Source organism: Halichoerus grypus, chromosome 1, assembly GCF_964656455.1.
Source record: "Halichoerus grypus chromosome 1, mHalGry1.hap1.1, whole genome shotgun sequence".
NCBI classification, from domain to species: domain Eukaryota; kingdom Metazoa; phylum Chordata; class Mammalia; order Carnivora; family Phocidae; genus Halichoerus; species Halichoerus grypus.
The window spans coordinates 46942677-46957756 of NC_135712.1; the positions used below are offsets into that span (position 1 = coordinate 46942677).

Below are 15080 nucleotides of genomic sequence, written 5' to 3' on the forward strand. Positions count from 1 at the left end.
GCCACCAGGCGTGTTGTTAGCCTTTGTTGAACACCTACTACCACAGCATTTAAGTCCTGGGTAATGTAGTGCAGTGGTTCTTAAACTGTATAAGCCCAAGAATGAACCAGGCAGATTGTTTAAATGCGGATTTCCTGCATTGGTTTTCATAGGTCTAGGCATGTGGAAATCTGTGGAGTCCTGAGTGATTTTTATAAAGGTGATCAGAGACTGCATTTGAGAAACATTGATGTTAAGAGTTTCAAAAATAAATGATAGTGGATTCTTGCTGTCAAGAGATTATAGTATAGTATAGTGTATGAGAGATTATAAAAAAGAGGCAAAATAAAGTGCTATAATAGAGGTACAAACAGAAGTATTTTGGAAACTCGGAGGAAGATTGGCATTTGAGATAGGAGTAAGATTTCAAAAGGAGGAACAAAGTGAGAAGCTTATTCTAGCCCTAGGAACAGCATGAGCAAGGTGCAAGGCAGAAAGCTCAATGGTATGTGGGAGGATGGTCAGTACCGTGTTCTGGTGAGGACACAGGGGTTGTCCAGTTTCAAAGGGAGTTGAGGCAAGAGATGGAGGCCTGGTAGAAAGTTTGGAACTTGGATACTCAGTAATGTAAGTGTGAAGTAAGTGCTGTTTTTGGTGGTGGTGGGGTGGAGAGGACTGGAGAATTGCCATGATTAGGAAGGTACTGTAGAAAGATCACTAGCAACATGAGTGAAGATTGGATTAGAAATGTGAGGGGTTGAATGCAATAGATTAACTACCTTACACTACCATCCGTATTGAGGTCTGGATTTGGGGAGTAGTAGCACAAATAAAAGGGGGAGGGCAGAGAAAGAAATACCAGGGCAGTGTGGCTGACTAAATCTGGGGAGTAAGCAGAAAAGTGGAGAATGGCTCCCAGATGTTGAACCTTGGAACAAGGAAGGTAGTGGACCATCATCAGAAGTAAGACAAAGAGCAACTCAAAAGGAGCAGTGCAGTGGGGTGTGGGCACTTCCCAAGTTTGAAGTGTAGCTGGACCTTCCATGTGGAACTGTTTAGTAGGCATTGAAAACTTGGGAGATATTATTGCTTTGAGAATCATCATGAGAGAAATTGTTGATACTATTCAAGTGGCTGAGAACCCAACGGGAAAATGTAATTCTTTTCACCTGCCAATCTCTTCTTCTATGACAGATAATTCTACGTTCCTTGCCCAGAGCCTGAGAAGTGAGTTTTATTGGGCCCTATTCTGTGCCCACATGCCCACCCCACCCCCCGCCCCACCACAAGGCCACCAATCTTACTGATAAGAGTGTAACTAGTTCTGAGAGCAGCCCCCTACTAGAGGCATTTCTTCCCAGTTCTTGAACGATGCATAGTGATTGAATCATTATCCAGGCACTGATTGGCTAGCAGGGGGAAAGGAAATCCTGTCCCTGTCCTCCAGTGACCAGGCTGGCCCCTCTGCCATTGTGTCTGGGCTGAGCAGATTACATAAACTTATATTCTGTGGGGGGATCTGCCAGTCCTTGGCACAGGGGCATTCAGTAATTACAGGATGCCCCCCCCGCCTCCCCAGAGCACATTTCCTTCCTCATTGGCAGTCTGAGAAAACCTGGAATAGGGCCATAGTTGATAGGTTGGCCTAAAAAAATAGTAATAATTGTCCATTGTTCTCCCTAGTCTTCTCATTACCCTTCTTAGAAGCTAAAATTAGCGGCCCTGGCATTTATATTTTCTAAAATTTTTATAATACATATGTATTATTTTTATAATCAGAAAAAAGTTTTATATAAAGAATTGTGTTGCTTATGCCTGTCACTCTGAGAGATGTCATCCTTCTTCACTGAGATCCTTACCCATTGACCCCCTCCTTGTTACCCTGAAGGGATTGTTAGGTGTTTTAATGTTTCTTATGGGCCTTTTGGGGATCTGTTGCAATTTTTAGTTAACTTCTCTTTCTATAAAACTGTAATTTTCTGAAGCCCAATATCAATGAATTCAGGTAAGAACACCATTAAAAGGCAAAGAACAGAAAAGGGATAGCTCTTTTTTTTTTTTTTTAAGAGAAGGAGAAAAGCAGTCAACTCACTAATAATGAAGAATAGTAATTTGTTCTTGAGAAATTGTTGTGAGTTGTTTAAAGAGTGGTTGCATTGAAGCAAGTGTTTTTATGCATTTGTTTATGAGAGATAACATTGAAGACCAACTTGACTTTTTCTAAAATGTCAGTTTTATTTGTGATGTTTCCTTGGTTTACAGTTATTTCATCCTGAATCGGAAGCAGAATTTAGAGACTGACAAGGTTGAACCCTAACACTTTTCCCCCTGAGCTCGGAAGATAAACGATGCTGCTGCTGCTGTTTTTTTTTTCTTTAAGGTGATGTTCGGACCATCATTCTTTCCTTTTAAGATAATGGTGTTGCTTGAGAAGTGGAAATCCTAAATTAGGGTATACCATCCTGGAAGATTTTCTGGTCTTCTGCAGAGGCAGAAGTCCCACTACCTCTGGGCTAAGTTGCTGGTGCTTGTCTTTATGGTGGCTAGACTTTGATCCTTTGATTGTCTTTTCTGGAGGTGTTGGGTCACTATCAGGACTATCAAGGCACTACTTACTTATAAGCTTTGATATGCATGGTCGTGTTATTCCCTCTGTGGATCATTTTTATTCACTTCTGTTGTTGTGCTCTCCAGCCACCTCTGAGCCAATCAGGTACCTCATACTCCAAGCTCATTCTGCATGCCTGGCATTTTCCTGATGATGAGGAATTGTGCTTCTCCTTGGTCTTGCTTTCTCCCGTGTCCTATCCACAGCACATCCCCAAGTCCATCTTCCCCATGCCTGCCCATTTATGTGAGGCATGGCCTCTCAACATTCATTATCTCTTATTCCCCAAACAGTAACCTCAGGGAAATGGGAGGAGTTGGAAGGGGAGCCAGATCCCTCTGGACTGTGGTAATGATCATGGAAGGTTTCAGAAAAGGTAGGGCTTGAGCCAGACTTTTCGTGTGAGTCACTTGATGAGAGAAGAGAAAATTATCCATGTAGAGCAGTGGGGAAGAGGTAGGGGAAAGTCCTGTGTATATTTAGGGGCATTCCAAGTGTTCTGGCTAAAGTGGGAGACTTTTGAGATAAGAGTGAGTACAGGGATGTAATGTTAAGCAACCTGTCTATGCCCTTAAGTAATGGGAGAGGTTCAAATGCAATTTATTGTGCTTTCCACTTGTACTGCGGTAGCTTCTCAGTATGTTTCTCTGGAAAGAGAATGGGACAATATAACTAAATTTGTGTTATAACGTCTCATTTTTGTCACATACTAACAGAACAACCTGAAGAAATTGTCCTTACATCTCAGAATTAAAATTTTTTATCTCTAAAATTGTGAAGATACCTACTTTATAGGGTTGTTGTGAAATAAGTGTATAAAGTATTAGTTGTTTCCATTATCTCACTTCTCTGAGGTGAGATAGAATGCTCCCTAGCATTATATTCAAGGCCCTTCACAGTCCAACAGGACTGGGCCCTTAAGCTTAACCCTGCCCCAACCATCTCAGTTGCAGCCACACTACACTGCTCATTGTTCCTTGAACATTGTTTTTTTCCTCTCCTACCTGCCCTCACACCTCTGCTCTTATGGGCACCTCCCTGGAACACCATTTGTCCTCTCTTTATCCTACTCTTCCTCATCTCTCATCTATTTCTGAAATCTAACCCCCGAACCTGCCCCCAGAGTAATGTGCTCCTCCTCCAAATTCCTGTAGTATTTATTATCTAAGAATTCCTTCTCTGTGTTATGCTCTTAATTACCTTTTAAGGTAGTCCTCAACTCCCACCCTAGATTCTAAATCTTACACTTGCATAACTGCCTTGCACAGCAATAAGTAATATTAGGTACTTCATAAATATTTGTTGGTTCATTCTTGTAGCTGATTTGTTGAAGAATGAAGAACGCTTGTATTCTAATACAAGACATTTGTGCCTCTGGTGGTTATAAGCTACTACAGAGGGAATTGAAACTTCTCAGAGAGGACTCTTTGGAAAGGTCTAAACAGTAAAGGGTTATCTCTTAAGTTCTTAGGAATCCTCCTGAAACCCTTTTCACCCACTAAGGCAAAGGTGGTTGGTTCTCTAGACTTTTCTTTCTTCTCTTGAAGGCATGTGAGAAATGGAAAGCTCATCTGAAAACTCAAGTTTGTAATACGGTATTGAAAGAAACAAAGGTACAGTATATTAACACAAATATAAATGTCAAATACACACGTGCTTTGGGCCAATCTGTCAAATTAGTAGAAACAACTAAAGTCTTCAGTGCAGATTTTTAAAGTTGCTTTGAGGCTTATGTTTATTCAGATTCAGGATTTTCATCTTTACATACCAGACATAAGACTTTTCAAATGAGCTGTTAAATTTTTCCCACAGCAAGTCCTGTAAAAGAGGAACTGGCTCATAGAGTTAGTCAGTCCATCTCCCTAATGCAGTGGTTCTCAAATGGAGGTGATTTTACCCCCCAGAGAACACTTGGCTATGTCAGGAGCCATTTTTGTTTGTCACAGTTGGGGGATGCTGCTTGGCATCTAGTGGGTAGAAGCCAAGAATGCTCCTAGACATCCTAGAGTGCACAGGACATCCTTCCCCAACAAAGAATCATCAGATCCAAATTATCAATAGTCCTGAGGTTGAGAAAGTTTGCTCTAATAAGAAAAGAGCTGGTATGTTGAAGGTTAAAAGGCTAATTCATAGAATTTTAAAGAAGAAAACACATCTTTAGTGACCATCTAGTAGTTAGGACACCTGCAAGTGGGAAAATGAGGAAGAAGAAATTTAATTTCTGAAAGGAAACTCATGCAGATAATCGGTTTGTTTATTTATGCCCAACCTTATTTCCCAAAGGAATTTTAAGCAATTTGAAAAGGGTGTCAAGCCATGGAGAAAATTCAGAAATCACTGGAAGTTAGAACTAGATATGATCTTAGAGATCACCAAGTCCAGTTCTCTTTATTTCACAAAAATTAAATGACTTTTCTAGGGCCCCATAGCTGACTGGGAAGGGCATGAACTGGAACCTGATCTTGTTTGCTAGCCTCAAATGTTCCCTCCCACCCCATAAATCGACTTCTCTAAATCTTTCCTTGGCCTATTTCAAGCCTCAATTGCTCTGTGAAGCCTTGTTAATCTACTGTTTAGTCCTGCTTAATCTCTAGTTTACTGTGTGAATTTAGTTTGCACTTGATTAAATATTATCTAATACTCTTTTGTTTCTTGTCTCCTTCCTTTCAAAGGCAGTGAATCTTTTGTCTCCATATCTGCCCCAGTGTTGGTAGAAGACAGGTAGTTCAGTGGATGTCATGATCAGTGGATTAACCAGTTGTGTCCATGTGGTGCTTTGAAGAGAAGACACCGTGCATGTCACAGACATATGAGTGGCATGTCAGTGAACCCATTCCACCTTTCCAGAGGCCTAAGGAATGCAAAGTGAAACAGGCTTTGTGGATTTGCAGGGCCTGTACACATTGTTAGTGATGCGAAGATGACTAGGCTTTCAAAAGCAAAATAGAACTCAGGGGCAAAAAAAATCCTAGATAACGTTACAAAAATATCATACAGGACCATTGGGCTATGGGGGAAAAAGGAAATTACTAAAATAGGAACATTTAAAAAGCTTTCAAAAACTGCCTTAATCAGACAAATTTTATTTCTCTTGATCAATAATTTTATTAAAAAAAAAGTGAAATTTTAAAATAAAGCTACAAGTAAAGAAGATTGTTCCTAGGATAGCTGACTGTAGCCCAGAGTACATTTTTATGGCACCATTTTAAGTGTAAAAACTAGTGTCCTGATGGAATGTTGACAGATTTATATGTGCTACCATATGAACAGTGTTAAAGTTCATCATCAAATGATAAAGTACTTAGAAGTGTTGGCCAATTAACTGGCTGGACTCCCTAAGGATTCCTTACCCTACATTGTTGCCTTTGGGGGATGCCTGCTCTGATACATTTCATTGCACAGTGGAAGGGTCCATCAGTTGGAAAGGAAAGGATTTGGAGTTTAAATGAAAATGAATTTAAGGGGTTTTAAGATTGGGGACTTTATTGAACCACTTATCTTCCTTGCTCTTTTCTTGGCATTTGCTCCACTGTGGCCTAAGGTGAATGGAGTCCTTTGTTTTGGTTCATCCAAACTGCTCTCTTTAATGTGTGTTCTGGACCATTCCCAAGAAATGCTGTAGGGTTATTGAGGGCCTGGGATCTGAGGGAGAAACAGCTTGTAGGTGTCAGACAGCCTGCTACTGCTCAGCTAAAAATTCAGGCATCTATGCTTTGCTACAGTTGTAAAACTAGGAACCTTACCACCTTATAAAACGATAGTTTTTATTAAGCTTTTCTTCTGAATAAAAAGAAAACCTGGGGAATGAGCGTTCTATTTGTCATGCCAGCCACTAGAGGGCAGAATAGTCACACTTCCTTGGACAGGTGTAATTCATTCTGATAGAGTGGGACTACCGTCAGAACACATTTGCTAATGTTTATCAATGTAGGAATTTCTAAAACAGTGAAATTCCTACTTTAGAGTGTATACTAATCAGCAGAGTAATTTGTTAAAAGTGCAGCTTCCTGGGTCCTACCCTCGGAGATTCTCATACATGTATGTTGGATTTTACTTTGAGAAACACAGGATCTTAATGTTTTGGGCATGCATTTTTGCCTGATTATGTTTTCTTTTAGGATTGCAAAGCAAAATGATTTTTGGGGGGAAAAACAATAACAGAAACCAAGGTATAGGGAAATTAGAATGTTGTTAATTTAAAGATCTTTCCTTGCCATTGTCTTATAAGTTTCAGAGGAGACTCACTGTAAAGATTCAGAATCAAAGAAGCTACCAAAAACATGTTTTTGTCTGGAGTTCTCTGTCAGTCAGTAAAGATCATCAAATCCTTAGGCTTCAATTCTAAGAATTTTTTAATGAAATATCCTTTTTATGACCATCTTATAGTACAACCTACTTTTTATCCTTTGGGTGACATGAAGACCTATGTCCTAATGTCTTGGTGTTGTGAAGTATAGTTGTGGGGACCTTCTGAGTAGATTTATGTAATTCTGTCATCATCTTGAACAAATAGAGACCTTCCTTTATATGTAAAGATCCAACTATAGTAATGCACATTGTCCTAGTAAGGGTGATGATTTTATTTTTGCCATTGCCCCCAGGGAACAGAGGCAACCTCGGAGTTTTGCCACTGTTCTTAAAAGGACAGAAGAATATGGAAAATCATTTAAATCTATGGTAGGATGCTGCAGCTTAAAAAATTAGATAGGAGAACTGAGTAAAATGAAAATTGGTTCTGAAGCTGGGACTTCAGATGAAATGAAATGAAAGGAAGATATTTTATCAGATGTATATAAAAACTGTCTTCTGTGAGTCTCTCATGGGCCTCCTTCTTCTAAGAAAACAAACTTCCACCCTTACATATCTCATATGAAGATTTTCCAGTGTCACTTCCTTCCTCCTTCCTGGCTTTCAAGGTTCTTCTGTGATTATATACAAATGAAAAAGAAAGTTCTATAACCTTTCAAACATACACACGGTTATAAAAATTTAATTTTGAGGGGCACCTGGGTGGCTCAGTCAGTTAAGCATCTGCCTTCGGCTCAGGTCACAATCCCAGGGTCCTGCTTAGCAGGGAGCTTGCTTCTCCCTTTCCCTCTCCCCCTGCTTTTTTTTTTTTTTTTTAAAGATTTTATTTATTTATTTGACAGAGAGGGAGACAGCGAGAGAGGGAACACAAGCAGGGGGAGAGGCAGAGGGAGAAGCAGGCCTCCCACTGAGCAGGGAGCCCGATGCGGGGCTCGATCCTAGGACCCTGGGATCATAACCTGAGCCAAAGGCAGACGCTTAACAACTGAGCCGCCCAGGCGCCCTCCCTCTCCCCCTGCTTGTGCATGCGCTCTCTCTCTCTGTCAAATAAAATATTTAGAAAAAAAATAAATAAAAATTTAACTTTGAAATTGAGTATTAAAAGTCTAGAATGTGTGAATGGGAAGATGCTCTTTTTTAATGTGTGATTTTATGGAAAGGGGCAGATGCTTTTTTTTTTTCCAGAAATGATGCTGTCTTTACCATAAATTTTAATTAGTAACACTTTTAATTATATATGTTATTAATATGACAGTGTTCCTAAATTCTGATGGTGATGTGAATTATTATACTGAAGTAATCCTCCCAGTAGAAGAACCTCTAAAAGAGGTTCAGTTCCTTGAAAGTCCAGTAAACTTTTAGTAACATTAATCACTTGGGATGCCTATTTGTAGTAAATATCTAGAGCAGATGATGAAATGAGAATTTGTGCATTATAATCACGGAGCACAGATCCTGTGATGTTAACTTTATTGTAGAGAATTGTTCTGGCTCACATGAGAAATTGAACCCTTACAAAAGGGATGAACTATTCAAGAGCCCAGAGCTTTTCAAACTCTGTTAGTTACAGGTGCGCCAGGAATGGATGTCCCCTCAGCAGATGGGGCAACATATTTTCTCTCTGGGCCATTACGTTACAAAGGTTGGGAAGCACTGCAAAGACCTTGTTCTTTCATTCTTTCTACTTTCTGTCATGCTCCAAAATGTTATGTGTATCCTCTCTTGATTATATCTAAAAAAGCATCTTAGGCAGTAGCATTATCAATGTCTACTTTGAAAAATGTAAAATTAAGTATGTAGTTTCTTCTAAAGTTCTAGCCTAAGGTGACTTAAAAATAAAAATAGTTTTGGGGTGCTGGGTGGCTCAGTCGGTTAAGCATCTGCCTTCAGCCCAGGTCCTAATCTCAGGGTCCTAGGATAGAGCCCTGCATCAGGCTCCCTGCTTTAGTAGGGAGCCTGTTTCTTCCTCTCCCTCTGCCTCCCTCCAGCCCCCACTCCTTGTTCTCTCTCTCTCTTTCTCAAATAAATAAAATCTTTAAAATAAATAAATAAATAAACATAGTTTTGAAAAACATTTAGACCGTCATATATTTTGTAATACAGTTGGGTCACTGCCGATTCCTAAGATAAATGTGTTGAAACAGAAGCTTTCTCATTCATCACCAGCCTCAGCTTTCATCCAAATTTATTTAATGATGATGCAAGCCCACAGCATTGGTGTTGCAGTTCATCACCATGGAAGTGTTTCTGTCAACAAATCCTCGCTTTGCTATCATGAAATTGATTTTGCAGGGAAAAGGAGGATAATCATGGAAGATTTCTTTTACTTCTAAAGATCTTCACAGTTTGCCTGGGTGTCTAAATGAATTGTGTTTAAAATCAGTAGCTGGCAGTAAAATTGACCAAACTAAATTAACAATTATGAGGTTGGAAAGGGGAAACTGGTAATGAGCTATTTTGTCTGATTTTTTTTTTTTAATGCAACTTGGGGACCAGATTTGTAATTTAAAATGTTCCTCTGAAAACTGTTGTTCTCTGCTATGGAAATATAGATCATTTTGAAAGAGTCCTATAAGGTAAGTATCAGAATTCTTAGAATGCTTTGGCTAAATTTTTCTCACTTATCTTGTAAATGACATAACAATAATCACAGAAGAAATTTTCCTCAACTAACATAATGTATGATTTTTTTTTTAAATATGCCTTTTCTATAACTTGTGTTTGAAACTATCTTTGGCTTCTATTTGCTTGTTTAGAGGTGGGGGGAAAATGCAATTACATTGTAAGCTTCTGAATATAGCCAATTTATAAGCAAGATAGGAAGCACCTACCTTAAATAATCCAAACTATTTTGGGATCCAGATAGGAAAGAAAAACAAGAATGACATTTTTGCTTTGAAGCAGTGTTCAAGAGCATATATCATGGTGGCTGATTTCAGGTTTGGATGCAAATACATATGTTTTATGAGGGTTTTCACCTATAGTAGAAATACAGTCAACTCTTGATTGTCAAGGTAACTTGTGTTTTCAAATGTGCTTTTTCTGGCTTCCTGTCACATTTCATTTTTACTTTCACCATCAGCTCATATGTGCTTATAAAAGCAAATTATTTAATTTTATTCACTTAGTGTCAGTAAACATTTATTAAGTTCTCAATATGTGCTAGGCACTTTGCTGGGCACCAAGGATACTGAGATACATCTCAAGCAGGAAGTTAAGTTTGCTCCTGAGAGATCTTACAGTTCACTTTAAAAACAAAGAGACATAAATTTTATTTATTTGAACCACTTCCTCTTCCTCTAATAACGTGTGATCAGAAGTTGACTGTAAATGGGAAGTGGGAAGTAGGTCCTACTTGTTTTTAAGGAAGAATTAATAGACCTTGTGAACAGGAAGTAAAATTCTATTATACATGCAAAAATATAACACAAAATGACCAAAAAAAAAATTCAGCAAGCAATGGTAAAAATAACAAATTATTTACTGCTTTAAAATGTTAAAGTATTTTATCAAGACAAGTTGCAGTGAAATTAATGTGAGTTATGGAAAATGAAATACATAAAGATGTATTTATACAAGTGCAGACTAAATATTTTCCATACAGGTATGTAAATGAAAAGATATACAGTAAGTGCACACTTGGTATGACTATTTCAGGCAACACTTAGTTAGTTTCAGATACTCTTGGATAGTTCATGCACAAACCTTCCCAAAGTACAAGTTCAGTCAGTCTTTTGGGGGATGTGGAGGGATAATTAAAAAGGATTGAGTTCCTTGCAAAAATAGCACTATAGACCGGATGAGGGTGAGAGTCGTCAGTTATATATATTACTTACTGTAATTTGTGATTGTCGAGGAAGAGGTGTGGCTGTTGGTGTAATAGTAATACTGCTGGTGACTTTATTGGTTGTTTTGTTTAGGGCCCCATTAGTTAAGCCTTGAGTTCGGTTATCCTGTGGTGGTGTTGAAGGGCTGGCAGGTCTCACGGGGCTGGCTACAGCTTGCATGTAAGGACTTCCTAAGTGAATGTGGATTTTATTATCCTCAGTAGTTATCACACTTGAACTGTTGCTGTTTGAACGTTGAAACTGCCATGATGACTGCCGGTCAGGGGAGACTCTGAAAATCGCATGCTTGGCACTGATTTCTATCGGCTCTGGGGAACGTCCCTGCTCAGGAGAGCCTGCTGAACCAGTCACAGCCAAAACCTGAATAGGTGACATTGTCCTTTCTGGAGTTACAGAACCACAAGACTCTGGGGTCTGCGCTCTGGCAAAGGTTGCCATGGTAATTGGGGACATGCTTTGCTCTAAATTCATGAGGCCTTCAGCAGAAGTTTTGGATTTCACTGGTGTTATGGAGGCATTTTGGAGGATGGTTATCCTTTGCTTTGGGGTGCCACAGTTTGGTATCACCGCAGTGCTTGTGTAAGAGTGAGGACTTTCTGTAGTCGGACTTGTGATTTCAAGAGTGGCTGTGTTTTGGACATGGTCTGGAGTAACTTTTATATGAAGTGGCTGCCCAGGCGTGTGGCTTAGGACTAGATCTCCAGGTTGCATGAAGTTGCCATTGGGTTTAGTTTGTATTTTTCCATTCTGAGGATAGCTCTCCTTAGATTTCATCCAAGGAATCCATAGTTTCCTGTTAACAGGACAGGGAGTAGATGAATTGCATTTGAAGGATAGCACAGATTCCTCATCATTAGGTTCCTCATCCTGGTCCTCACTCGCCTCATACAACTGACCGTTGATGACTGCTCGTTCCAGAGGAATGAGACTCTTATAATCGGGTGGCTCATTGTCTCCTACTTCTGTCTGAACTTCTTTAGAAAATACTTGAGGGTCAGAGATGATTCTTCCATTGAGACTAGGCCGGAGGCTCTTACTAAAATGCTGGTACCTCTCTAACTCTTTAGTTAGATTTTCAATCTCTCTTCCTAAATCTCTGTTCCTGTTTTCTTGTTGATTGAGTTTCTTTTGCAGAACTGAATGACCTCCCTGGAGATGACATATTAGGTCCTCAGTTGCCATGTATTCATGAATTTTCTCTTTCAGTGCATCCACTTCTCTTAAGAGGTGCCCTGATTTAGCTTCTTCTTCTTGAAGGCTTTTGAAAAGCCATTGTTCATGGCTGGACTCTGTCTTTTCTGCTAACTTGTACTTATTAAGTTCCATTTTAACATGTTCCAGCTCTTCAGATAAAAATTGAGCTTTATCTCGTTCATTAGCATACCTTCGTTCTAGAGTGTCATACTCATCTTCTGTTTTCATAAGGTCGTCCTCAATGGCTTTCATATCCTTTAACTTCAGTCTCAGTCTTTCCACTTCTTGAGAGAGCTCTTTAATCTTATTGTTTTCTTGGTGTAATGCTGTTGTAGACTTAGAATCTTGATTTAATTTGTTTTTTAGAAAATCTTTCTCAAATGCTTCCAATGATTGAAGTCTATTTTTCAGCATATTAACTTTGGACAGGAGATCATTTCCTTTTTCTTCTTCTGCTTTCAGTTTGTTCTTTAGATCATCTCTCTCCTTGGTGACACTGTACATTTTTTCTTCCACATCAGTTTTGGATTTCAGTGCCCTTTTTGTTTCCTCAATTAGCTTCTCAGTAACTGTTGTCACTTTATTTTGCTCCATTTGAAGTTGAGAAGAAGCAGCTTGTAACTTATCTTCAGTTTGCTTTAATTTTTCACTCATTGTTTTCCTTTCATCTACCAGCATCACAGTTAATGTTTTTAGTTTAGTTAAGTCCTCTTTTAGGGTGAATTCTGTCTTTTCCAGCCGACTTTCAATGGCTTCTAGCTCTTTGATCCTTACTTTTAAACTCTCCAGTTCTTGAGACAACTGCTTTGTGGTCATCCTTTCTTTTTCTAAATTGCATTTCAGAGAGTAACATTCTTGTTTGCTTTTGTTGAAGGCATCTTCTAATTTGTCCAGAGCCATAATTCTTTTATTGAGTTTTTCAACCTCGAGTTTGAAGTCTTTACTCTGTGATGTTTCCTTTTCAAGCCTCTTATTGAGATCTCTGCACTGCTCCTCCATTTTTATGAGTTCTTCATCCTTCCCTTCCATTTCTAGCACACGTTTCCTGAGCTCCTCCACCTCAGCCATGATACCGCAGTTTCCATATTCTCCCTTGTTGATTTTTTCTTTTATATCTTGCAGCTCCTCTTCTGCTTTTCGTAAAGACCTGTTTGTCTCTTCTAACTCATCAATTTGCCGGCTGAGTGCTGCCAGCTTTTGTCGAAGCTGGCGATTTTGGCTGTCCTCGTTGGTGAGCTTTGCCATAATTGTTTCTTGGTTCTGGTGAAACTTTGTGGTCTGTGTTTGCAGTTCTTTCTCTAATCTGGTTGCCTTCTGCTCTTCTTCCTGAACTCGGGTTTCAGTGAGGGCTAGTTTAGCATGTGTTTCCTTTGCATTTGTGGTTAGGTCTTGGATTTTCTGTCTTTGAAGGGCAAGCTGTGCTGTCAGCCTTTGTTGTTCGTCCACCACCATCAAAGCAAAAGACTTCAGTTTGGTCAGCTCCTCTTTCAGGGCAGTGACCCTTTTTTCCTTTTCTTGCTCCTTCTTCTCCTGGGACTTGGTTTCTTGGTCAATCAGCTTCTTTAATCTGAAAAATACAAGAGTGCATTCTATTTTGTGATTGGTGCTTCACCAACTTATCAGTTGTGATTAAACATTTGTGTAATTTAAAGATTTTTATTTATTTATTTGAGAGAGAGAGAATGAGAGAGAGCGAGCACATGAGAGGGGGGAGGGTCAGAGGGAGAAGCAGACTCCCTGCCGAGCAGGGAGCCCAATGCGGGACTCGATCCAGGGACTCCAGGATCATGACCTGAGCCAAAGGCAGTCGCTTAACCAACTGAGCCACCCAGGCGCCCAAACATTTGTGTAATTTAAAAAGATCGATTAGCTATACAGAATGTGGAAAGGAATTCCTGAATTTGATTGGAGAGGAGAATCTAGATAAATAGTTATCTTGCTTTTTTGCTTTCACTACTCCCTCTCCCCCAACCCCTTGTTGATTGGTAATAGTTGTAGTTCACCAGGAGCCTTAGTGAAAGAATAAAGGTAAAAAATAGTTGGTATAAATTGCTTGTGTAACAGAATCCGTAGACAGTCTAGCCTGAAAGCTGTAAAAACAGAGTTTCAAGATGACCTGGCTTCAATATTGGCCCTACTCTACCAGCTAATTAACCTGGGCAGTTATTTAACATCCTTGAGCTTCAGTTTCCTGATATGAAAAATGGAGGCAATAATTGTATTATCTCAGTGGCCATTTGTGAAAATTCAATGAGATAATTCGTCTAAGATTCTCATAGTGCTGGCACATAGTAAGCATTTGGTAAGTGTTAGTTATTGCTGTTGTCCTTTCTTATTAATGTGGCTATGGTTACATTTATAAAATGTTTTACAGGGAGCTGGGTGGCTCAGTTGGTTAAGGCCCTGCCTTCGGCTCAGGTCATGATCCCACAGGGTCCTGGGATCGAGCCCCACGTCGGGCTCCTTGCTCAGAGGAGAGCCTGCTTCTCCCTCTCGCTCTGCCTGCCTCTCTGCCAACTTGTGCTCTCTCTGTCAAATAAAATCTTTAAAAAAATGTTTTGCTTGAACCATTATAATATGTGGCACATTAAGTTTAGTCCACAATTTCTTGATTCTTGGGAGCCTGGATGGCTCAGTTGTTAAGCATCTGCCTTTGGCTCAGGTCATGGTCCCCAGGTCCTGGGATCGAGCCCCACATCGGACTCCCTGTTCGGTGGGAAGCCTGCTTCTCCCTCTCCCACTCCCCCTGCCTGTGTTCCCTCTCTCTCTGTCTCTCTGTCAAATAAATAAAATCTTAAAAAAAAAAATTCTTGATTCTTAATTGAGATAAAATTCTATTCACATTGCTTAGAAGTTACACACTTCACTGATGGACTTTTCTGCCAATTAAAACTTGGTTTACACTAGCATAACATTGTGCCAGGAATCACTCACCTCACATATATCTTTATCCCCATAGCGACTGGCAGTTGAATGAGGGGAATTGAGAGGTATCTGAAGGGGTTTAGAGTTTTCATAACGTACAGCAAGAGCACAGGGTTTAATAGGAAAGAGTTTATTGATTAGAGTCAGATGCTAGAAATGATGGGAGAAAAACTATCAGGAACATGATGATTCTATTATAATGTTACTTAATGTTTTAA

General features: G+C 39.6%; 3 protein-coding genes across 11 annotated transcripts in view; 1 reads left to right on the forward strand and 2 right to left on the reverse strand.

Annotated features, from left to right (window-relative positions):
- CMSS1 (cms1 ribosomal small subunit homolog) overlaps positions 1 to 15080 on the forward strand; it is a 373552-nt gene that overhangs the window by 16597 nt on the left and 341875 nt on the right. The gene's annotated exons all lie outside the window — the stretch shown is intronic.
- LOC118546771 (filamin A-interacting protein 1-like) overlaps positions 1 to 15080 on the reverse strand; it is a 111688-nt gene that overhangs the window by 10690 nt on the left and 85918 nt on the right. The window lies entirely within an intron of this gene.
- Positions 10359 to 15080, reverse strand: part of FILIP1L (filamin A interacting protein 1 like) — a 32192-nt gene continuing 27470 nt past the window's right edge. For all 3 annotated transcript variants that reach the window (XM_078063984.1, XM_078064022.1, XM_078064040.1), the window contains exon 2: positions 10359 to 13504. In XM_078063984.1, the coding sequence (XP_077920110.1) occupies positions 10711 to 13389 (2679 nt within the window). In that variant the 5' untranslated portion in view covers positions 13390 to 13504 and the 3' untranslated portion in view covers positions 10359 to 10710. The remainder of the gene's footprint in view (positions 13505 to 15080) is intronic.